This window comes from Ursus arctos, unplaced genomic scaffold (genome assembly GCF_023065955.2).
Source record: "Ursus arctos isolate Adak ecotype North America unplaced genomic scaffold, UrsArc2.0 scaffold_18, whole genome shotgun sequence".
Taxonomy (NCBI): Eukaryota; Metazoa; Chordata; class Mammalia; order Carnivora; family Ursidae; genus Ursus; species Ursus arctos.
Window position 1 is genome coordinate 3,403,498 of NW_026622852.1, and position 26,517 is coordinate 3,430,014.

Genomic DNA, 26,517 nt, shown 5'->3' on the forward strand with positions numbered 1-26,517 from the left:
TTTTCAATATTGTGAGGACAATAATTAATAGCTATAAAGCACTCCACAATACACAGCATTATATAAACACAAATGTGATGCAAGCAAGTCTATGTCACAGTAATTGACTTGGCATCCAATAAAGGAGAAATCAGTAGAGCAGTTTCTGAATAACTGCAGAAATGACCGTTTCTTCCGTATCTTTTTTTTTTTTTCCTTCCTTCATTTCCTCTGTATCTTAAGAGTATCCCACAGTCAGGAAGAAAAGATCAAACTTTGCATATGTGTGTATCACAGGATGTTTTGTAGGTGACTATTTTCTTCTTCAATATTGTTCTCTAAGAGACATGTGCCTTCTTAATGGAAAAGTGGAAATGCTGAGTTTTATCAACAATGAGCATAAATCCTCCATGGATCATAACTTTTATGCATATTGTGTGAATTATTTCTAATTTATATAATAAACCTGGAGGATAGATAACTTCATCTCCATTTTATAGATGAGAGATGCAAGGCAAGGCTGAGAAGATTAAGTAACTTGATTAGGACCAATTGAGAAGATTAAGTAACTTGATTAGGACCAATTCAGCTAAAAAATGATGAAGGTGGATTTTAACCCGTCTTTTTGATTCTGGGGTTTTGCTTTTCTTCCTGATATGTGACATTGTCATAATCAATAGGCTTTGCACCTTCAGTTGGTTTTCCAGAAATAATATAAATTGAGCACTGATCCATTCATACTCTTGTGCTTGTCTGTCTTGGTAGCCAATGATCTTGCTGGATAGGCTAGCAGCACAATCTATGAACACGAGACACATTAAAATCCCTCTAACTTACATGCAGTTCAAAGCCAAGACTTTACCAACTTTAGTTGTCCAAGGCAGACTAAAAGTCATTATAGCTCACTTACCGCTTTTATTTCCAGTCGAAGTAGAAAAACAAAAACAAAAACAAAACAAAGCAGAAACAATAATAAAGAACTGGAAAGACCAAAACAATTTTGGTTGCACCAAAATTTAAAAATAATTATTTCTGCATCAAATATTTCTTTTTTATGTGTGTTATTTTATACCTCTTTTTAAAAATGTTTTATAGCCACTTTTTTCCAAAATAAATTTAACTGTTTAATGGCCAAATGGTAATGGATTATATGTGATACTATGGTGTATGTGTGCATGTATATATGTATGTGTATAAAATTTTACATATATGTAATTTCACATATATATGTATTTTTCTTTAATCATTTCCTAGTTTTGGAAATTTAGGGTGTTTCCACTTTTATTTTGCTATTATAAATAATTATAAAACCTGGTTTCAGGGGCGCCTGAGTTGCTCAGTCGGTTAGGCATCTGTCTTTGCCTCAGGTCATGATCTTGGGGTCCTGGGATCAAGCCCCATGTCCAGCTCCCTGCTCAGTGTGGAGCCTGCTCCTCCCTCTCCTTCTGCCCTTCTCTCTCCGCTCATGCTCTCTTTCTTTCAAATAAATAAATAAATAAATAAATAAATAAAATCTTAAAAAAATCTATAATTTCGGATTTCCTAGATCTTGCCTACTATTTTATTTCCTTAGAATTTGGAAAATACTTTTGAAAAACAAAGTTAAATACTTCTCAGATTAAAATTTGCATAATTATTTTTAATTTTTTTGGCATTTTCTTAACTTATGAAGTTTAATCTTTGTCTAAGTGAAAGAGCCCTAAACTAATTATTAAGGAGTTTTTTTTTTCTTTTTAAAAATAGACTTTTAATTTTTGAGTAATTTTAGGTTGAGAGCAAAATTGAACAAAGTACAGAAAAGTCCCTGCCCCCTAGAGACATAATTTCATCTACTATCAACACCTCAGACCAGAGTGGTACATAGATTAAAATCAACGAACCCACATTAACACCAAAGTTACCCAAAGTCAGTAGGGTTCACTCTGCATTGTACATTCTGTAGGTTTTGACAGAAGTATAATGACATGTATCCACCAGTATAGCATGATACGGAATAATTTCACTGCCCTAAAAATCCCCTGAATTTTATTTATTCATTCCTCTTCCTCACAAAACCACTGATATTTTTACTTACAACTTTATAGTTTTGATTTTTCCAGAATATCATATAAAGTCATGTAGTATGTACTATCTCCAGATTTGATTTCATCACTTAGTAGTATGTATTTAAAGTTTTCCCATGACTTTTCATGGCTTCACGGATCCTTTTTTTTTTTTTTTGGCACTGAATAATAATTCATTGTCTGGATGTATCAAAGTTTATTTGTACTTTCATCTGCTGAAATGCATCTTGATTACCTCTAAAATCTGGCAAATATGAATAAAGCTGCTGTAAACATCTCTGTATAGGTTTTATGTGGACATAATCTTTCAGGTCCTTTGGAAAATTATCAAGGAGTATGATTACTGGGTTGTATGTTAAGAGTGGATATAGCTCTGTAAGAAACTGCCAAAATGTTCTCCAGTGTAGCTGAATCTCTTTGCATTCTTACCAGGATGAGTGGGTGTTCATGTTTCTCTACTTCCTCACTAGCATTTGGTGTTCTCAATGTTTTGAGTTTTTGCCATTCTAAGAGGTGTGGTATTTACAAGTCATAATAACAAATGATATTGAGCATATTTTCATTGGCTTGTCTGCCATCTCTCTTGGATGAGATGACTGTTCAGATCCTTTTTGCCATTTTTAAGAGTATTTCTTTTTTTTTTACTGTTTAGTTTTTAGGTTTTTTAAAAAACTTGAAGTATGATTAACATAGTGTTATGTTAGTTTCAAGTGTACAACATAATGACTCAACAACACTGAAAGTACTTCAATGTTATATTAGTTTCAAGTGTACAACTTAATGATTCAGATTACTCAGTGCATATCACAATAACTGTAGTCATCATTTGTCACCAAATAATGTTTTTACAATCACATTGACTATATTCCCTAAGCTGTACTTTTCATCTTCATTACTTACTTTCTAATTGGAGCTTTGTACCTCATAATCCACTTTAACTGTATCACCCACTCTCCTTACTTATCTTTCCTCTGCCAACCACCAGTTTGTTTTCTGTATTTAAGAGTCTGTGTTTTGGTCTTTTTTTGTATTTGTTCATTTCTTTCTTACATTCATATGAATGAAATCATATGATATTTGTTTTTGATTGAATTATTTTACTTAGCATTATACCTTCTAGGCCCGTCCATGTTGCTGCAAATGGCAAGATCTCATTCTTCTCTATGGCTGGGTAGTATTCCATCACAAACACACACACACACACACACACACACACACACCCATCTTTATCCATTCATCTATCAATGGACACTTGGATTGCTTCTGTATCTTGGCTATTGTAAATAATGTTGCAATAAACATAGTGGTGCATATATCTTTTTGAATTATTATTTTTGTTTTCTGTGGGTAAATACCCAGTAGTGGAATTACTGGATCATGTGGTATTTCTATTTTTAATTTTTTGAGGAATCTCCATACTATTTTCCACAGTGGTCATACCTGTTTGCATTCCCATCAACAGTGCACAAGGCTTCCTTTTTCTTCACATCCTCACCAAGACTTGTTATTTTTTTGTCTTTTTGATTCTGGTTATTCTGACAGGTGTAAGGTGATATCTCATTGTGGTTTTGATTTGCACATCCCTGATGATTAGTGATGTTGAGGGTGTTTTCATGTGTCTGTTGGCCATCTGTACATTTTCTTTGGAAAAATGTTTTTTTTAAAAAAGGAAAAATGTCTATTCAGGTCCTCTGCCCATTTTTAATTTGATTATTTGCTTTTTTAGTGTTGAGTAGTAGAAGTTCTTTATAAATTTTGGATATTATAATCCCTTTTATCAGATATATCACTTGCAAATATCTTCTCCTATTCAATAGGTTGCCTTTTCGTTTTGTCAGTGGTTTTCTTTCGTGGGCAAAACTTTTTATTTTGGTGTAGTCTCAGTAGTTACTTTTGCTTTTGTTTCCCTTGCCTGAGGATATATATATATATATATATATATAAATATTATATATATATATATATATATAAATATTTCTATGGCTAATGTCAAAGAAATTACTGACTATGTGTTCTAGGAGTTTTATGGTGTCAGGTCTCACCTTTAGTTTTTTAATCCATTTTGAGTTTATTATTATGTATGGTATAAGAAACTGGCTAAGTTTCATTCTTTCGCATATAGCTGTCCGGTTTTCTCAGAAATTCATTGAATCTGAAAGTGCTTTGGGTAGTATGGACATTTTAACAATATTGGTTCTTCCAATCCGTGGGCATGGAATATCTTTACATTTGTTTTTGTCATCTTTAATTTCATAGTGTTTTATAGATTTCAGAGTATAGGTCTTTCACTTCCTTGGCTAATTATATTACTAGGTATTTTATTTTTTTTTTGGTGTTATTGTAAATGGGGTTGTTTTCTTAATTTCTCTTCGTACTATTTTGTTATTAGTGTATAAAAATACAATAGCTTTATGTATATTAATTTTGTATATTGCAACTTTACTGAATTCATTGATCAGTTCTACTGTTTCGGGAAGTTCTTGGGGTTTTGTATATATAGTATCATATCACCTACAGGTAGTTAACAGGTTTACGTCTTCCTTACCACTACAGATTTATTTCTTTTTCTTGTCTGATTGATGCATCTAGGACTTCTAGTTCTATGTTAAGTCAAAGTGGTGAGAGTGGACATCTTTGCTTGTTCCTAATCTTAAAGGAAAAGCCTTCAGTTTTTCACCACTGAGTGTGATATTAGCTGTGGGTTTTTCATATTTAGCATTTATTATGTTGAGGTATGTCCCCTCTAAATCTACTTCGTAGAACATCTTTATCATAAATGAATATTGCAATTTGTCAAATGCTTTTTTTCTCCATCTCTGAGATAATGGCATGTTTTTCATTCTTTCTCTTGTTAATGTAATGTATCACATTGATTAATTTGCAAATATTGAAGCATCCTTGCATCTGTGGAATAAATCCCATTCAATTGTGATGTATGAGTTTGGTTTGCCAGTATCTTGTTGATTTTTCCATCAATGTTTATCAGAGATATTGGCCTATGGTTTTTTGTTTGTAGTGTACTTACCTCGTTTTGGCATCAGGATAATGCTGGCCTCATAGAATCTTGGAAGCTTTCCTTATTCTTTTATCTTTTGGAATAGTTTGAGAAGAGTAGATATTAAGTCTTTAAATGTTTGGCAGAATTCACCTGTGAAGCCATCTAGTCCTGGACTTTTGTTTGTCGGGATTTTTTGTTTGTTGGCTGGTTTATTATTATTACTAATTCAAATTCATTGCTGGTAATTGTTCTGTCCAAATTTTCTATTTCTTCCTGATTCAGTTTTGGGAGGCTGTATGCTTTTTAGGAATTTATTCTTCTAGTTTGGTCTGATTTGTTATCATACAATTTTTCATAATAGTCTCTTAAATCCTTTGTATTTCTGTGGTGTTGTTATTTCTCCTCCTTCATTTCTGGCTTTATTTATATGAGTCTGCACTTTTTTTTAATTGATGAATCTGGCTAAAGGTTTATCAATTTTATCTTTTTGAAGAACAAGCTCCTGGTTTCATTGATCTGTTTTTCTCTCTCTCTCTCTTTCAGTCTTTATTTCCTTCCTTCCACTGCCTTTTGGGCTTTGTTTATTCTTCTTTTTCTAGGTCCTTTGGGTATAAGTTTAGGTTGTTTGAGATTTTTCTCACTTCTTGAGGTAGGCCTGTATTGCTATAAACTTCCCTCTTAGAACTGCTTTAGCTGCATCCCAAAGATTTTGGATCATTGTGTTTTCATTTTCATTTGTCTCCATGTATTTTTTTTAGTAAGTTATTATCTAATAATATCTGCATGTGTGTATATGTGTGAAATTAGTTATTTTGTCATCTTTGGCAATTAGACATCTGATTAAACTAAAGCATCACAGTGATTAAAATTACAAATGTGATTTGCCTTGAACTTTTTGTCCTGTTTTCTGCTTTGGGATTGTATGCTTACACAATCAAACAATAGGGTGATCAAATCTGCAAATTAAAGGTCAATTAGTTGGAGAGGAAAAACGAGGGAGAAAAAAATAGTCTAGTTGTCTATTCAGTCTCAGGATTTCAAAATAATGTATGGATAATGGATTGTTTCACTCCCTATTTCCATGGCAACAAGTAGTTTTAATAATACCAAACACAGCTGTGCTTGCCTTATCTTAACTCATCAGGTTGACCTGCAGTCAGTTGCTGTTCCCACCATATTCATTTGTATTTGGCAAGGCGGCAGCCACCTTAAGCCCTCCTTGATTTGACAACTCAAAGAGCGCATTCTCTTCTCCTATCCATAACTGTGATCCTAAGATGATCACTTAACCTGTCATATCGCTGAGGGTCAAAAAGCATCCATTCCATTCAAACACTTGCATTTCTGCTGCTGGGAAAGTAAACTCTTCTACTTGCTTACCTTGTGGTGAAGCTTCCAGGGAACACAAAGGTTGCATAAAACTGACACTAAGAAAGTCAAACCAGGCTGGGAGACATCACCTGAGCCCCAAATGCCACTGTGCTTAATGATTATGAATGTATTCCCACTTAAGTATGAGCCCATTCCTAATCTTTTAGTATGTGAGTCAATAAACATTTTCCTTTCATTGTAAGCCAAATTGAGTCAGACTTCCTGTCCCTCACAATTCAAAGTCCTAACTTCATGAATCTTTTAATCCTTTACTTTCCTTCATAGCACTTTTCCAAGTGAAATTTTATTATTTATTTAATTCCAGTCTCTCTCTCTAGACTGTAGTCTCTGTGTGAGAAGCAACATCTCATATATCAATAGTTGCATCCCCAATGCCTAGAACAGTTCTGACCCTTAATATTGAATGACTGAATAAACAATTCAAACCAAGTATTTTCTTAGTTTCCAAAAAGCTTAAGAAGTTAACATTATGGGGCTATTTTTATGTGTGTGAGAGATATTTGTTGTTTCAAGATGATGATACTTATATGCTGAAATCCACTTATATTTACAAAGTATATGTAATCATTTTCTATAAAGATTGCACATGAACTCTAGTTTGAATGATACCAAGGCCTCCTTTTGCCTGTGTGAATTGGGCAAACTATTTTTCTAAGCCTCACTTTGCTTACCAGTGAAAAGTGCTCACCTCAAGGCAGGCAACCATACATAACAGCCTCTTGGTAAGTTGAATTTCTATTAGTACAAAGGAACTACCCAGATAACCAGAGAGAAAAAGGAACATATATAGTCAATTCAAAACCAAAGTGCTTGAGTGGGCAAAAGCAAAGACCAGGACTGCATAACACTGACATTTTTATTAGAATTCATTTGTAACAAATGGAACTTGTGTCAGCAAAGAACTGATTTTCATACAGACCTCTTTCGCCACCAATGTAACGAAGTAAGAAAATAAAAAGCACGCCTTTCATTCTGTAAAACATTTACGCGTACTACTAATTAGAGGTAATTGTATTTTTTTTAACAAGCCATTTTACAATTATTTTTTTTAAAGTTTTCAGTCTATGCATCCAAAACGAGAGCAAAGAACACAACTGTTATTATCTTTGTAAAGACACTCCAAGCTTGAATGGCAAAGCCACATAGCAGATGGATAGGATGGACTGTAGCCTTCTGATCTCTGCTGGAGTATCAGGGCACCCATAAACCCAAAAGAAACCAAAACCCAAAAAAAGGAAAAAGAAAAGGGAATTAAAAATAAAGAGGAGGAGCTAAAACAAAGCAAACCCAAAAATAAACAGGAAAGAAAAAATATCTCTGTTACTGAAGAATTTTTTCCCTTCCTGTGTCTATGTTGTGTTATTTACATACACACAAATGAATTTCTGAAGCAGTTTCTTACAGATGGGTTCAAGTAATAACATTATTGGGTGTAGAATCAATAGGGCAGTGCATAGTACAAAGGTATAGAAAGTGCAAAGTTCCCTAGAGGCCCTTCCCTCCCCTGGCTGTCCTTGCCGTTGTCTAACCATGCAAATCATTTTTAAAAAAGAGCTAAAATAAAGTTCTGTACAAATCACTTTTTATATATTTTGATTTTTTTTTTTACCATTGTAACTAATTACAAAATTATACATAACTACACATACATAGGTAAATAATAGCACCGTACTGGGTATGATGATGAAAATAATTGGAAACTGGAAAGTTTATGGTAATGGTAGATAAAGATGTTTACCTGGGAAAATCAAACTAGAATGGTTGTACAGAAAAGCACAGAGTGGAATGCACATCAATGACAGTAAGGGAGTTAGTTCTCGGAACGGCGCCCAAACAATAAGATATCTGAATAGTCTCTGCCTCGTTTGTATGGTATGCATCCCATTAATTTTCTTCTTGTGATTATTCTCCTATTTCCCTTTGCCAAATGGGCAGTTTTTGTTTCAGCGAGAGAAACTGCTCATTGGCCAGTCGTTCTGGTGTGTAATACACACCATCAGATTCTACATGTCTAATGTGGCATGTCTGCAAGTCTGTCTGACCCCCTTTGTTTCACTAAATGAAAATCACAGCACTCAGTAATCTGGCACTTGGATAAATCTCCAAAAGATACAAACTAAAAGAAAACAACAACAGATCCACATAGTGCACATTCTTCTCTGGTTCTGATGTAGGTTAGAGAGTCTCATTCTGAGGTAGCCTTCTAGATATTTTTTTTTAACATTATTTCTTTTTTCTTTTTTTTTCTTTTCTTTTCTTTATTTATTTTTTTTTATAAAAGTGCTCAAATATGATGCTTGGAAGTGTTTGGTCTCTTGGATTTCATTCTGCTAGTGATGGTAAAATGTGGAAAACAAAAATCTTTGTATGCTGAACATCAATGAAGCTAAAATTAAATCAAAGTGTTATATCTATACCAAAACTCTTTAAGAGTCCCTTGGATATTTTGAGGGTTCTTTAAAATCATATAAGAAATGGCAAACTCATGCCATTTTCCATGGCTTCCTACAGCATTTATGTTGGAAAATTTGGGATTATGTTGGAAAATAGATAATTGTTTACGTTCCCTTTTTAGAAAAATCCTAATGGATTAGTAAATATATTCCGAAGTTGACAATTATATTTGTCACTAAAATAAGTTTGGTGCAGTTACTGAATGTTCCAGAACAGATTTGGAAGGGATTCTAAATAAAACAAGTAGCTTTTCCTGATGTTGGCAACCATGAAAGGAAGGGCCCTGATTATCCAAGTGCTTTGGGCTGGTACAATCACTAACATCCCCGACTTGGTTGAAAACTAGGAATGCATATTAGTCAAAGAGTTTTTGTACATGTGGTAAACAGATAATGCTTTAATTAGAAGAGTAACATATACAGACAACTAATGAAAATATGAACCAAAAGCTAAAAAGAAATGCTATTAAAATAGGCATCAATTATAAGGCACTCTAAATGCATAACTAAAACCAAAAAAAAACCCAAAAAAAACCAAACCCCCCCCCCCCAAAAAACCCCAAAGTACAGCACTTCCCAGTTGTGCTGTATGCCACAAAATGTTTCTGACTGAACAGAGTAACATGAGTTTGGCTTTGCCCCTGTTACATATCATAAATGCAAATTTCATAGCACATACTATAGACAATATACGATTGAATACATTGTTTTTTAAACAACTTGATAGCTGATATATTACAACATTCTCCCCTCCTAAAGGGATATGCACTGACCTTTCCCACATGCACACCTCTTAGATATTTAATAATTTTTTTATTGCACTAGAGTGTTAGAAATATTGAACTTTGTTGGAAGCCTGGCTAACAAAAGGGTATTTGTGAATATGAGTAGGTGGGTGTGAGGAGACTGGATAGGAAATTAGGGGGTGAGGCTTGACAATCACTGATGTGCATTCCTCATTTCCCTTAAAATTAAAATTTTATGATATTAAGAAATACCCATATGTCATAAAATTAATAACAAATTGAAAAAGATGTTTGTAATAGCTTCTCTACCTAAAAAAAAACAACAACAACAACAACAAAAAACAACAATACCTAAAAAAACCCCAAAACTAATTCATGGAAGAACTGAATGATAGCTGTATCTATCTTTTTGTGTGGACACACTGTCTATATATACATAGACACCCCTGTAAAATATGGATATATATGTATATATGTTAGCAGCAACTTTATACTTTGCGCCTCCCTGTTGATTCCAAAAACAAAACAAAACAAAACAAAACAAAAAGTTCTCTTTGACTGTTTGAAGAGAATGGGTACTTTCTCACCAACCAAAACTGAACAGAAGTGTAAAAGTAATATTTGACAAGACGGATACTGTAGATTAAGAATATTGCACAAAAATGTGCAAATTTTCGAATTATTTGATATTTCTACAGCAAGATATTACAGATAACAGTTCTACAGCTTAAAAAAACCTACAATTTGGAAATAAAAAATGAAGAGTTATGTAACTTTTTAAAATTCACTTTATCGAATGATACATTTGTTAAAAAAAAGTTTACACAGTTAAAAATGAAGCACAGGTCAGCAGTATCTTTACAATACTAAAAAACTAAATCAAAGACTTTCTTTTTAAACATTTCCCCCCGACACCCCTCCCCCCCCGCTAAAATGTTATTATGAGCAGTATGGTGGGAAGGGGCAATGTCGCAGCAGAGTCCATTTTGTCACGAGAAGCCACACCGGGAAACATCTTGCACTGAACTGCAGGACTCTGGCCATTTCTCCTCACACCTAACAAGCAATCCTGAACAAGACGGTGGTTCTTTGCTGTGATTTCTTCTTCCCTTTATTTTGAATCCTTGAGGTATCTGTAAAAATCCTTCAGATGCCTCATCAGTCAGGATTCTCTTTATTATTTTTCAGGTTAGATTATTAAACTGTAAATTCTTGGTCCACCCAGAAGAGTTTTTTTGTTTTTGTTTTTTTGTTTTGTTTTGTTTTTTGTTTTGTGTGTAATAGTCCCACTAAGTGGTAGTTAGCTAGAAGTTAAGAAGGACTTCTCAAGTGCCCTGTATGGCTCAGAAGAGACTCCGTGGATACTGAAGGGCCTGCAGTAAGAACCCAAAGTGGGTTAGGGGTTTCTACGTTGCATAGTGATCAAAGCTGCCCAGGTACTCCAGTGCGGCTCGGTAGCAGAACTGATACTGGTCCTGCAGGAGACCAAGCATGGGAAGAAAGAGGAGAAGGGGCCATGAGTCCATTTTAATAGGAAGATGATAATCAATATTCAAAAACAAATGTTACATCTGGATGGGGACAAAATCAGTACTCTCATCAATTAAGTCAGTCCAATGACCGATCCATTTTAGTGAGCCGAGAATGCAGCCACGTGGGGTGTTTAACTTCACCAATCAATTTGACTAAAATCCTCTCCTAATTCCAAAGTAGTAACAGCTAGAATGAACATTATCTTCCGAACAAGTGTGAGCTGTTCTCCAAGTAGTACCAAACAGTTACCATCCTTGAGCGTGGGAACATATCACTGTTGTCTTTTACCACCATCTATTTGTGATAACTTATTTTCAGTTTGCATATTAAAGAGAGGCTGATCCAGACACACGCTGTCCTGAGGAAAACCTGGATTCATTTATCTTCTGGGCTATTGCCAAAAGAATTTGAATAAAAAGGTTCTTACCAGATAGTAGACCTTACTACCGGCAATCAGAATTACCCACCACCATTCCTGATTGTTATTCAAGTAAGGGTGAGGAGCAGTAGGTATACAAAGCCACTTACAAAGGGCTCTGGACTTTCAAGCTTTTCATCCCCTGGAAATGGCATCCCAAGACTTGCTGTCTGTATCAAAAAATACCCGTGTCGTTTGGCCTAATTCAGCGTGATTGCTAGTTATCTGTTCTAGAAAGGCCCACGTTAAAATAAAATAACTTGAAAAATGTCCTTTTTCAGACAGGGAAGAACACTGTCATATTGGAATAAGTTGGGGCATTGTTGGAGAGAGAGAAAAAAATAGAATTTTTGCCATAAAAAAATCTTATTTTCAGTAGCCAATGGGGCTGAAAGTAGATAGTTTCTATTTTGCTTAAATGTGCATTTTTTTTTACAATAAAAATGGTAATGCAAAATAAATGGAGTTTGCTTTCCTATGTTGTCACAGTAAGCTGCTTGGCTAAGTATTAAGGGTTTTTAAATGTCCAATTTCCCTCTGCCACCCCCAACAACACCCATTAAGTTTGTCAGGCTGACCTCATGGTTTGAGTATTGCAAGCCAAATGCTTGTGCTATTTTGAAATCACAGTTTGGAAGATATCGTGTGCAATGAATTTAGGAATACATACAGAATGTAGAATTTGGTGGCCTTTTGAGGAAAATAAACACTCACTCATATCATCCTTAGAAATGAACAGTCAATAGGCCAGAGTGGCTATATCACAAACTCATATTATTCTAAAAAGATGAGAATTTCATGATCAGTTATTGGAGTAAAAAATGGGGTATTAATTTCTCTAAGGCTTATCCAGGATCCAAATACTTAAAACGACCATTAGGAGAATGGAGAAGTAAAATGGGCTGAGGGTCTGCTATGTAGCAGGCAATGTGCTTCATAAAGTGCTCAAATAGTGATAATTTATCATGGTTCGACCTATTATATAATCTAATACAACTTCCAAAACAACTGTAAGACTTTGAAATATTGAACAATTTGATGGTTTTCCCACACTATTTTCCTGTATTTTGCTCTGGTGTGGAGAGTCTCTGGGCCCTAAGAGGTTAATAAAATCTATTATTTGGCCTTGAGATGTGATAAACTCATGGAGATTTTTCTCACCTCTGTCTGTACCATGGCTGGTCGTTGTGTTCTTAACATTTTGACAGTCTGGAAGATATCTACAACTCCTTCATATCTCATTCTTTCCAAAACAATGCTTAGTGTTATGAAGACTCCAGTTCTTCCAACGCCCGCACTGCCATAATAACAAAGACGGGATTACTGGATGTGACGCTCACAGTCTTGAGCACATTTGCTTGGAAGTAGACATATGTGCACCTGCTTCCATAGTACACCAGGTTCTTCCATAGTAATGTTCAGGAAAATTTGGTATTGGGTTCATGGAATGACTACTCTTGGGATAATGTGTCATGGTAAAATGTGAGCATGAATGTGGAGCAATTAAGATTAAGCCCAATGCAGTAGAATGACTTTTCAACTGGGATTATACTTCACTTCGGAAAGATGCAGGAAACATAAATATTGCAAAATAAACAGATACAGGGAAGGGTAGAATATAGGTTAATACTCTTCATGCAGATCCTTCAATTGTAGACCTTGCCTGCTTAATATGTTTAAAGTATGGAATAATTCAGATAAGGTGAGAATAAACTCAGCCTCTTCAAGTTTTCTAACGTATTATTTACTTCTGGTGGTCACAATCTATGAAGGATGTTTCCTCACTTAGACATATAAGTAAATAAGAAGGTGTATAGATTATTAAAATTGAGATGTCAGTTTTGATATGAGGAAACAGATTCTGTTATGGGTTTTTTTTTATTATTATGGGTTTTTGATATGGGATCCTTATTCAGTCTTTAGAAGGGTCGGTGAATAGCTTATATTTACTGACTGTGTAAATGTCTATACATTTGTTCTCTCTCCTGAGAACTTTAACAGATTCTCAAAGGGGTCTCTAACCTTTAAAAAAAATGGTTGAGCCTCACTGAGCTTATCTACTACTTTTAGATGTTCAGCAGCTAAAACACCAGGACTCTTTCTACCACATTAGCAAGATTTTGAGTTTGTTTTCTTTATTGTTTTAAGATAATTCCAGAATGTTCACTGCAGCAAGAGGAGAAAATTAATTCATAGCTTTTGTGCTCTTAAAAAGTAGGAAAGCATCTGGAGGTTTAGGTAATGAGGAGAAGAGTGAATAATCTGAAGAATCCCTACATTTTTGGATCCTAATTAAATGGCATGTGTAACGCTTGGGTACAGGCTGTAGAAAATGGATGGATTCATTTACTTGGGGATGTAGCTGACAGGCATATATAAATAGTCTGTCCCTTTACAAAGTGGGTTTTCTAAAGAGTCCAAAGTGAGGCTTTAAAATTCACGGGCAGTCCTTACAAAGTGGCTGAGGAAGTCCAGGAGCAGTGAAGGCTCTCTGTTAAGATGGAGTAGATGACCTTGAAGGTCCCTTTCAACCTTGAAAGTCTCTCTTACTCCTGGGAGGATGTGATTTATGATTTTTTTTCTAAATGTCCCAGGTATTCCAGAGTCTATTTAACCTTGATTTGATTGTTCAAATGTATCAAAATATAGGGTTTCTGGCTTTCTACCAGGTGCTTTCAAGAAAATAACAGACAATGGCCTTACAACTTCTGAATTTGTTGATTTTACAATGCTAGTTTCATAAGTTATAAATAAAGTTAGTATTTTAAAGATATTCCCAGGTAAGAGAAAATATCTAGAAAAGTCGTGTGTGTGTATGTGTGTGTGTATGAGAGAGAGAGAGAGAGAGAGAGAGAGAGAGAGAGAGAGGTAACAGGACACAGTTAGACACCATACACTATAGGAGTATTTAAATCATTCTGTGACAGCAAAAGCAGTGGGAAATAACACACGTTTATACACTTATGGTAATGTCTAATGTTAAACATATATATTAAATATATTCTTTTTTATAGCTTATGCTAGAAAAGTTTGAATTAGCATTTGGGCCAATTATGTGGTAAGTAAAGGGGAATATCCAGGTAATTTCAGTCCAGTCTATACCATCTACATTCCCTACATGATCTTTGGTTGTCTAGAGTAACCAAACTCAACACAAAGCAAATGTGAATAAAGAAGGCCCTCTGCTCATAGAATATATCATCCCTGGGGAACATCACGTGCTCAAAAGGATCTTAGAGAGGTCCTAAGATTCTGTCATAGAGCTACGTGCTGACAGAAGTGAGGTGAGAATTCAGCTATCTTCAAGACTGAGTTGAATATTTCTCCTATTTTGAGAGCTTGTCTCCCCTTTCACTAAGGATCGTAGTTTGGAATCTATCTCTTTTTCTTTTTCCTTCCTCCCTTCTTTCCTTCCTTTTTCTATTTTTGAAGCAAAGTAAATTTTTACTCTCTCAAGATTTTGAACACAAAGAGATTAGAAACTGACACTTAAATTGCTAGAATATGAAAATATATTAGTGTAAATAAAATTAGGCGAATTCCTTTTGCTGGAAGGCTTCTGCATAACAACTTCCCAAAGCACTAAATTTATGGCCAGTGTCCTTTCTGAACCGTTTACTTGCTATTTCTATTAACTTCAATGACTTGAATTATAAAATGCTGTGGAAACTATTGAAAATAATTAACTTGAAGGTGCTTCATTTTCTGATACAGCAACAATTTTCAGGCAAATTGCAATTTTAACTGAGGTACCATTCTAATCACTTACTGACTGGCAAGAATTAGTATTGTCATTAAGGCTGGATAACTATTTATGATTTTCCTAAAAAGACAAACACAGGAGATTAATACAGTTAATCAGTTATCAGTGTAATGCCATGGAAGTAAAAGAAGTAAGAGATGATTAACTGAACAAATTTTCACTAGCGAATGTACCAACAATTCCTGTTAAGGTAAACTGGGCAAGGAAAAACACAATTTGGTCTTTGTTACAAGAGGTAAAATTTGGGGATAAAAATTTTACCTCTGGTTATTTTCATTTTATGGAAAGAAAGAGAACTGAGTTCTTGCTTAAGATTTTATAATATATTTCTGAGAATAAAATATCAATTATACAGATTCACTCCAATAAGCTTGTCCTGACAATGAATAGACAACAATGTACATTTTCAAAGTTATTAGCACATTAATCACAAATGCAAACTAATTATTCTTGATTCTTCACTCACCTGCAATGGACTGAAATGGGCCCATCTTGACCAAACTGCTCTTTTGTTTTATGGACTTGGCCAATGAAGTCAATAAATCCTTCTCCAGACTTTGGCACTCCCTGCTCTGGCCAGTCAGTGAACTGGAACTGCCTCACTGTTCGGGACTGACCATCCTTTAGAGAGAAAGCCACACACCCAGCCGCAAAGAAGGATGCCAGGAAGATTCAGCCAGTGCACAGACCATAGCAGCAAGAATTTTTTTTCCAGAAAGAAAGAAAAGGGGGTAGGGTAAGAAAAAGTTAGAAACACATTTAACTAGAAACTTAGTTACACGTGTGTCTTACCTGTTATTAACACTGTCTACAGTCACATATATTTAAATTGCAAATTTATTCTGGCAATGTCCAAGTAAAAACCTGGGTTCTTATAAAGAGTCATCTAGTTCCCATTTTAGTAAATGCTTCCGAGACCCAAAATTTGCCTTCAAAACCAAAGTGGAACATATATAGTCTATTTCAAAAATTTCAGAATCCAGTAATTTAATATTGAAAGGAGCATCCAAGCATGTCACCCAGACCAGAGATTTTGCTCTTGTCACGATAACTTCACATCTGCCGTGCTTGCTTATTTCTAGCACTGTCAAGTGACAAATAGTGACACTGAAAGGATCTGACACAAACTGGGTAGCTGTTAACCTGGATGCCCCACATGTCTCAGAGGTATACAATTTCTAGCCGTGGCAGCGCACACATCATGTGCCCTGCAACTATGCCGTTGAGTGGGAAGTGAGGTGTCCCTCAAGGAGTGGAAAGAGATTATTAGCACTCTAAACACTCTATTCTGGAAAAGAATTCTTCTGGCTGACCACAGGAATTAAGGCACTCGTGGGGGGCTTTAACAGACAGACCAAATGGTGGAAAGAAAACATGCTGGATAGAAGAGGGGTCTTTTCTAAAATGATTAGCAAAACTGCTCTGACCCATGAAGTATAAATGGTTTGAGAAGGAGCTACTAATGTGCTTCCGATTCCCTCTAGAACAGAAGCACAACAAAAGCAGAAGGGACACTGTTTACAGAAATAAGAATAACAATTATGCCCACCAATTTTTTCTCTGAATCTTCTGAGAGGGAAAGAATCCAAATTCCAAGCTTAGAGAGACCGATCCTGTTTAAACAGGACCTGCACCCAGTAAAGGCTTCAATTTTTTCCTCCTTTCCATTTTTGTAACACCTCTTTCCCCTTTACAGGCCTTTTGGAAATGGGTATGTATCTTCCCAAGATTCTGGTCAAGTAGACAGAGACCCAATCTTTTTCATTCAGTCATATCGAGAGGAAGGGATGGCTTAGCTCGGGATGGACACATATCAACTAGTCCTGTGGTTTCCATAGGAATAGGGCATATTCCTGACTGGCATCATTTGATAAAGCAGGAAGATCACGTTAACTTTGTGAGAACACTCAGAAATATGAAAATAACTGCTTGACCCCATTACTAACTTATGGATGGTTACCATGGAAGCATGATTTACTTCTCTCTGTTTCTGGAAAAGGTTTGGAAAGCACAGGAAGGAAGCCAAAGGCTAGGTAACGCAGATTTGTCCTCCTCTAAATATCCCGGGGATTTCATTTCTGACCACAGTTGCTTTTAGCAGCAAGAAGAGGTCATGTGCACAAACCCTTACTATTTGGAGGAGAGATCAGCTGACTTCATATAAAGGTTACCTGTTTAACAAAACTGCATTCCAAGTGCCAACTTGCTTTCTAAACTGGAAAGTTCAGATTAGAAACACACTAGGAACACAAACAACAAATGCCATGGCAGCTAAGAAAATTATAAAATCACAGGGAGCCTTTTTTAATAAAAAGTATGCGAACAAGTTCTTACCTCAATATTTCTTTTGGTTTTTGCGATCAGATTAATTTGGGCAAGTGAGGAGTAGTAAAGAAGGTGTCTCTGCTATTTGCAGAGCCTGACCCCTAGTCTTTATCATCAGAAATGATTGGTGAGTTTGCTTGGAATGTACTTAAGATTTTTCACTCACATATCTACCTTCACATTCTGAAAGGGCACACTTCTTTTTTTTTTTTTTTTTTTTTTGAACAATGGGGTGGGTAACGAAGTCATGCTTACCTGGGCAACTCAAAAACGAGCCCGACAGACTTAACTGCTACTTTGAGAACAGTCACCTTCAGAGTAGTTAAGATTTCAGACTTTCTGGGATTAACAGGTCTGTCACCTGGGCCAACCAGCCTGCTAACCAATTTCTCCTTCACTTAAGGTCAACAGCCCAGGGTCGGCTTTGGGGATTAGCAGACAATCTCTAAACATGAGTATTGGTTGGAAAAACTCCTTTCCAGAAAAAAACAATGGATCAAGTAAATAGCTCTATCCTGGAGTTTTATTCAACCCACCTACTGTGACAGTTCCAAAAACAAAGCAGGGCTTTGGACTGACCCTGTTCTCTCCTAAGATGTGTTTGTAATCATGGTTTGAAAGTGGCCAAAGGGAAGGATATTAAAGTTTATGCATAGAACATCTTACATCAGGGCTGAACCTTGGACTCAGCAATCTAGATAAGAAATGCAGAATGAAAATTAGCCAACAAGGGTCATGGGTGCACAGCTCTCATGGACAGACACATTAGCACACCGAGGAATAAACCATGACAGGAATCAAATTAGAATGTGCAAAGCTTGTCAGAGTCTTCTAAAGAATGCCATTTGCTCTGCAGTTTTAAAATCATACCAAATTAACCTCCAAGCCCACGTGACCTAAAGGGCTTTGCAAAACAACAACATATTTACAGCCTCAAGTAATGAAGAAGTCAAAAAGCTCCAAAGAGAATGAGCTGAGAAAGTGAATGTAAGCACAGCCAACCAATCAGTAAATGCTTCCCAGGACACACACTTACCAAGTATATCCCCAAAGTTGGGCTGCCAGATGTTATGTTTGAATGGAAGCCAACCCTGGGTTTGTGAAAACACTTGCCAGACAGAGGAAAAGTTACTCTTATATTGAAAAACAAAGCAGTCCTCCAAGCTCAGTTAGTTATTTCTTTTCACTTTGGGAATATGGTCACTCGGCAAATATTTCTCCCAGAGATGCATTTTAGACTGCTTTTCAGCTAATGGTTACGAACATAAGATTGGTCGACTCACCCTGGCATCTGTGACCTTGAATTCTCTTAGGATATACTGTGGCATGTTGTACTCAGCCATGGGATCTACAACAAAGTACTGATATCTTGCAGACCGTTCTGCCGGCCAGTATTGGTGACATTTCTCCTAAAAGAAGAGAAGATTAATGTCAAACTGTATAAAGTACAAATAAAATTTTATCTATCACCTATCAATCTATATATTTAATTTGTTTTCTCTCATTAATAAAAGTTCAAAATTCAAGGCCATTCCAATTGCATGTGACCCATTTTCTCTTTGAAACCATAAGTTCCTAGAGAACAGGAAAATCATATGGTTTAATATTTGCTTGTGGTGTCAAGCACAGTACTGGCATACAGCAGCTTATTAATACACATCAATTGAATTGAATACTTTGATAGGGTGAGTGTCTTCATATTTACAATTTCTCCAAATAATAACACTGGTCCTTGGCTATAATGCTGGCCCTGTCAGTCATGCATTGCACCACCAGAGCTGAGTTGCATCACCGTGTTATGGAATGAATAGAACCATGACGTGTGAACGCAGAAAGAAACTTCTACATTGATCTGGCCCAGGCTCCCTTGTCAGCTGAGGAAACTGGAACCCAATCGGTTTTAATATCTTGGCTAAATCTCACAGAATCAACTTTAAATAGTTAGAATTGTCAAATTACTGTCCTAGTTTGGCATTTTTTTCTCTCTTTATGTGCTTTAAATGATGAGTTTTAGATCCATCTCTACATTTATACAAGGAAGAAAGAAAAAAAAATGTCTTAAGCAAATACAGCAAAATGCTGTAGGTCCTTGGGTATCTCAAATACTATTTTGTGTATTTTTCAGAATAATCATTTTCAAAAAGTAGGTCTGAGATGACCAGATTATATCCTTGGAAAAACTATGTAACTTTCTAACATGCTATTCAACATGCAGTGGAGGGTGGGCAGGTAAGAATTGGCCTCACGGAAGAAAGAAAGTCAAGTTTCTTCACACAGAGAAATGATGGCGCATGTGCTCATGAAACTCCAGCTTGTCCAAGGTGAAAGGAAAAAAGTCTATGCCGAGAGTTGGGACCTAAGTCAAACAGGGGTATCTGCTTCTTTGTTCCCATGGTCATGCTGCACTGGAACCAAAATACTAGAACTTTCTTCAAAACACACACATTAAAGAACTTGCCATGGCTTTGCAAGTTAAAAACCAGCACAAGAGTAACGAACGGCCCAGAATGGGTCCGGAGAACTCTGCCTTTCCAAGAAATGACGCTGGCCCTTAGGTTATTAAAATGAAATCGTCATTTCTTCATGGACTGAATGTCTTAAGAAAAGACACTCACTCTGCCCATCTCACGCAGCTTAGTGAGCATCACGACAATGGTGGAATTGTGTTCCCAAAGCATCCGCCAGAAGTCTTCAGTGGTCTCTGCCAAGGGTCCCTGGGTCGCGATGTAGGCTTTCTGTTGTCTGAATTGCAGAGAATAAAAGTAGCATGTTAAAGTAGTCAGAGAACATGAAAAGGTTCACATTTGATACATAAACATCAAACCTACTAATGAAAACTGAAAACATATTATCAGGGCAATTGCAGTAAATGCCCCGTTAAGGTTGTATAATCAAATGAGAATATTTAATACATTTTGGGGGCTTTGCAAAAGAAATTGCTTTGTTAATACTATGATGTCTGTCTATCATTATTATTTAAATTTTAGTGCAACACTAATAGCTCAGTTTCATGTATCACACAAATCACTTAGGAAACAGTGGTGTGGCTTCATTTTGTAGATAGGACTCTTACACAATCTACTAAATTTATGACATATGGCGTAAAACAGCTTCTTCATTAACTCCTTCCATAGCCAAATGACTTCCGAAGGAAGAGTGCAGAAGGCCAGATTAAAGATTCCATGACTGCTTCTTCTTACTCCTACCAAAAATAATAAAAAACAAATACCGAGGGACTGAATGCTGACCCGTGCAGAAAGAAGATGTTTAGAATTGAGATGAAATTCATTCTGGCTGTGAAACGAGGGCACATGTAAATATGAAGGCTTTGGACTGTCAGGGGAACAAGAGTATATACCTGTATCCATCAATAAAACTGGCATTGATGTAATCAGATCCTTCTACTCCTCGGATAGGCTGCAGGCATACCCTCGTGGATTCATATGGCATAATATTAACAAGGCGATTTTTGAATTTATTACATGGAAGATTGGCACTGATGAATCTTGAGGTGTGAGCTTTAGAGCTGGCTAGACGCTGTTGAATAGAAGAAAAGAAAAAATCTGACAAAGATAATTTTAGCCTACGGTTAGATGCAATGTATTCAAGATTTCCCCTTTAGATATAAAGCTTATGTTTAAAGCAAAGGACCCTTCAAACTGCACTGCTTTTCACTTCTACCTAATGATTCCATATAGTTTATTCAATTTTTAAATATGTTCCAAGAGTATGATCTCTCAATTTAAATTAGGGTTCAAAAGAGCTCCAGGTATTGTTAGGAAGCAAAGAACAGAAAAGGGAAAGAGGAAGAAAGTGTTTTACAGTCAGACACCTGAGAAGGTCAAGTGAATCTTGTAACTTCAGAATTTGAAAGGTTAAGAAAGTGAAGCCACTGCTCAGAGACAATCCCAGAATGACTTGCTCCTGAATTACCGCATCACATCCAATATCGTACCTTAAATTCAAGCTCCATTCCTGTGACATTCTCTCCTGCTTCTATTTGTGTCAGCTTCTGAATGTAGGCATACAAGTTTCTAGCTGGCACTTCGGTATTTCCACAAGTCACTGCTTCTAACAGTGCATCATGGATAAAGATGTATTGGTCTTCTGTTTGAACCATGTAATTCCTCTGGGCTCTCATTAAAGTTACATGGCCATAAATATCTACAGTTTTTTCATGCTTTATTCTTTCTAGCATGGCATCTATTACGATGAAACAACCAGTCCGGCCAACTCCCGCACTACAAGAAAAACAAAAAGAAAAGAAAAGTCCGAACAAATCTACCAGGAAACCAAAACATAAGAATTTATTGTAATTCTTACTAAGTGGGTTTTAAACCCATTAATTCTTTTCAACTAGCTATTGGGATTATTTTGGAGCACTCTAAAGTAAAAAGTATTATCAAGTCACCGTAACCAGAGGATAGGGAATCAAATACCAAGTAAAATTAATTTGGTTTCAAAATGTAAAAACATTAAATCCATAATTACTGTGATCCTGGATCATGTAACACAAAGGAAACATTATTTTGAAACTTAAAAAAAAAAACACGAACATTTAAGTTGTTTATATTAGAAGATATCTTAAAAATTGGTTAAGATCTAATTAGGCTATATATTTTTGTAAAACTTCATCTATTTCAGTTCAATTTGTGAAATAAAAACTAGAAAATCACTCAGCCTGAAACATTTCATATTCTAAAACCCAGCAAGAAAGTTCTAAAATCAATTTAGTGGGAAATAGATAATTAAAATATTCAAACGTTGCACACTAAAAAAGGTGCAGGGTATTTTCAATGAAAATAAATTCCTACTAAAAATATAATCACTAGAGAGTAGGTGTGTCTCCTCCAGAGTCAAATGTACTTTGAAATTCTAGGTGAAATTCAAGTATTCTATGTGGGAAAATAAAATCCTTAATCTTTGTTATTGAAGAAGCTCTGAGGTATTTTTTAAACTCCATTACTTTGGGACTTATGGGTCATTTTCCAGTTGGTGGAAACCGATTCAAAGAAGAGAAGGTGAGAGAGTAAGCAAAACCCAAAGACAAGATCTGCTGTTCCAAGGAGACAATCTAATTTACTGAACTGGATTTCAGAGTCAGGTGGTTGAAACATTGGAATTTCCTCAAGTGTTGAAAAAAGTACTAACAAAATAACACATCTGTGTTCCTAAATCTCTAGATAAGCCTTGTTTGTCTCTTATGAAACTCTTTAGAGTGAGTCTGTTTATGTGTCAAGTATGGTTGAATCCAAAATATTTTTCTCCTCCTGGTCATGGATGCTCTCCTGGGTGGGAAACATGTAATCAACAGGAATTGGTATCCATCACCACCACAGACACTAAGCAACAGTCTCCTTCATCAGCTACATGCCACTATTTCCTGTCATTCGTGTATCTATGTGTCCTTTATTTATCCATCTGTCCATTGACATATCTTTCTCTTCATTCAATGAACAGCACTTTGTTAAGCAACGTAGGGGATACAACATTAAAGATGACTTAGATCATACCTTTAAAGAGCTCAGCATCTATCAGTGAGATAAAAGGTTACTTAACTATTTATATAAAAAGACTAAGAAGAGGAAGAAGAAGAAGGAGGAGGAGGAGGAGGAGAAGGAGGAGGAGGAGGAGGAGGAGGAGGAGGAGGAGGAGGAGGAGGAGGAGGAGGAGGATGTGTCAGTTTTGTGGACGATGTGGCATTTGAACCACAACTTGAAGGACAGGAAGGATGGGGGGGGTTGAGAAAGCTAGAATAGCAGAAGAGAAACAATGTCTTTGCAGTCATACTGTTGGCTCTAGGAGTTACATGTGAAACTTTTCACTGGCCTAGTGAGGCACCTGTACAAGGAATGTACCAGAACTCATGAGTGAGTTTAGTGAGCACTAGAGTGCCTGATACAACTGAAGTGGCAATTTCTCTCTAGTGCCAAGTGGCCACAAGGTGGTAAGTAAGCATTTTGTAACAAATAATAGTTTCATTTAACTACTGAGCAGTACAGATCAAACCTAGCTTCCACAAAGTGACATGACATTGAGATGTAATGCAAAAGCCCCTTGAGACAAAGAGTCTTTGAAGTGACAGAATTTTTTTTAGCACACAATCAGAGACTTGATGTATCGAGGTCCACAAAGTCCCATTTTATCTAGCTTGTTCTACTAATAAACCTATGAGACGGCGAGTTCTCCCTGACACTCCCCATTTCCCCACTCCCTCACCCCCCAGGCAGGATTAATTATCCTCCGTTACAGATCACTTAAGTCGAGCGTCAAACACCACCCTAGTACCATCTCAGTTACATCACATTATTAATTAGCCTGGTGGGTCCGCTATTCACAAATCATGGCGCATAACAGGAAATGCATTTTCTATTACCTTTGTGTGCCCTGCACCAAGCATGCAGTCGGTGCTCAATAATGTTTGTGAAATAAGAAAAAAAATCAGTGATTGGCATCAGAAGCCTTGTGTAATGAGCAGCCCATCCAGGTTCAGTAAGCCTCTACCGAGGAAGCAGGACTCTTCAGTTAGTGAAAGAAATTCCACATTTGACAAAGGCTCAGAACTATACAGAGAATGTCTGAAGACTGCTCCACAGTGCTGGGTAGGAACAGGGAGACCAGAAAGTGCTCTGAGCGGTCTTCTGATCTGCCATCACAGTGCAATTAAAAGAAACTAAGTAGGACTGAATCTAGAGAAGGGAAGTAGCCCCCCATATTGGGGAGGTTCTAAGACTATGAGTAATACCTTTTTTCTCTTTTTCTGTGTTGTTTTCTTAATTGTCTTCATCCTAATTGTGCATTGTTTCTAACTGGATACAGCTTCATGCAGTTCTTTGTAGTGGAAACCACGCCATAAGCCTTATAACTGAGCCCTAAATATCAAGTCAATTCTAGATAATGGCAGGGATATTTCCCGAAAATATGCATCAGGGACCATTCTCAAATGTTTGAATGATGCATAGATCTATATTCAGACAGAAAGATATCACAGAATCTTGGAAAATTGGTAGGAATGACTCTCGTTTCAAACAGTAGCAACCTCTTCAGAGTGGTAATGAGAGAAAAAAATAAAATATGTGCCTGACTCTAAATTACACACTGTGGAAAGAAAAGAAAGAAGAGAGGCTATGACTTGTGCAAAACCCTTTTTTATTTTCCTCCCCAAAATTCAAAATACTGTTAACTGTCCAATCTTGCTTATTCATATGTAAGATAGGGAAGGAGAGGACTCTTTTATGTGTTACCTCTTCTTTAGGAGGAAGAGTTCTTAGGGGTTTTAAATGTTAGAGGTGTCTCTTAGCTTGAAGTAAGATCATGAAGTTCAAGATACTTTTTCCAGATATCAATGGCTGGGTGTCCTTCAGAAAGTCACTTAACCTCTTCCTTGCTTTCCCGTTGTTCTTAAATCGCGATAGTGATAATTAACTCTAGTTATTTACCTAGTAAGTCTTAAGGCTGAATTAAACATACTGAGTGTTTTGCAAACAAAAAGGAAGAGAGAGTTACTTTGTAGGTACAAACTGCATTTTAAAATTCTACCTCGGAAGCTGACACAAGGAATAGGTAATGCTAATGCTGAGAACATTACGATAGAATCACTGCAGGATCATTTGAGATTAGGCTTTCAAAATCCTGCTTTAATCTACCCCCTCAAGCTGTTCTCCCCTTTCTCCTCATATTTCCAATAAATAATAGGTTACATTGGAAGAACTTTCTGCTTTCATATATATTGTCACGGTAAATGAGATGGCAGTGAAGCGCCTTCCCACCATAGTGCTTCGTTCCCAGGAGGCATTCAGCAAAGCTGTCAGTTCCCTTTTCCCTTCTATGATTTACAACACTTGGATGCTGCCCTGAAGTCTTCCAGCTAATGGTAAACGGCCAAAAAAGGGACTCAAATGGAGGCTGTGTGGTGCTAAACTTTAGCACCACATTCCATGCCACTATCTTTGCTTCATACTGCTTTCTGCCAGTTGGGTTGGGGAAAAAAAGGCACCTTTCTTGTGGCCCACCCCTCTAGAACACTCCTTTAGCAGGTTCAGCAATTCCTAATGTAAATTCCCTGAAAAGCCTTTCTTCCTTGGTTTCTGTGCCACTGAGTATGGGAAACGACAGATACTCCTCTTGTGGTTGAAAGTAGGAAGGGAGGTGATTAAATAATTATCTCCAATACAAAATCACGCGAAACATGCAGCACATGAAATGAGCCGGGAGGAACTGTGACTCATATGCAATGGTTCCATCGACTCCATGACAGGGTAGAATTTCTAGCAAACTGGAAACCAAGACCAAACCTACCAGCATCCCTTTAGACTGTGCCTCAGTAAGTGATATTTTTTTCTGTTTAATGCCTGTACTGATTATCCTCATGCTTCTCAGGATTTTTCCATTTGCATCTCTTTCTCTAATTCACACACCTCAGCCAGGTGTCAAAACGTAGATAATGTCCCCAAAGTTCCGTCCTCCTTTCTCTCATTCCCCTTCATGATTCAGCAATAATCTTAAAAAAAAAATGATTCCTAAAGTGATAGCCCTTTCTCTGAGCATAAGTGGAGACCTGTATTTCAAGTTGCCTTTAAGTTTCTCTAGACATAGATTCCAGGATTAATCAGCATTTTCTCTCCTCATATCTGCTCTTCCCTCTCTCTCTTTCCTTACTGTTCAGGTCTAAAATGTAAGAATCAGTTCGGATTGTTTTTCCCTCCTGCCCTGCACAATCATAAACTATAAATTCCTGTGCTTTCAACCTCTACACATTTTACTCAACTATCCCTCAGTGGTGTGCTGGAGTTGGCAAAAGCCAATTGTTAAATTCTCAGAAATTTTGCTTAAATATGTTTAAAATAA

General features: G+C 36.4%; 1 protein-coding gene across 13 annotated transcripts in view; it reads right to left on the reverse strand.

Moving 5' to 3' along the window:
• Positions 1–7,270: 7,270 nt before the first annotated feature.
• PTPRD (protein tyrosine phosphatase receptor type D) overlaps positions 7,271–26,517 on the reverse strand; it is a 502,533-nt gene continuing 483,286 nt past the window's right edge. For all 13 annotated transcript variants that reach the window (XM_057313437.1, XM_057313436.1, XM_057313441.1 and 10 more), the window contains 7 exons: positions 21,626–21,911; positions 21,029–21,207; positions 20,286–20,412; positions 18,954–19,079; positions 15,812–15,966; positions 12,744–12,879; positions 7,271–11,106 (listed from right to left, as the gene is read on the reverse strand). In XM_057313437.1, the coding sequence (XP_057169420.1) occupies positions 11,038–11,106; positions 12,744–12,879; positions 15,812–15,966; positions 18,954–19,079; positions 20,286–20,412; positions 21,029–21,207; positions 21,626–21,911 (1,078 nt within the window). In that variant the 3' untranslated portion in view covers positions 7,271–11,037. The remainder of the gene's footprint in view (positions 11,107–12,743; positions 12,880–15,811; positions 15,967–18,953; positions 19,080–20,285; positions 20,413–21,028; positions 21,208–21,625; positions 21,912–26,517) is intronic.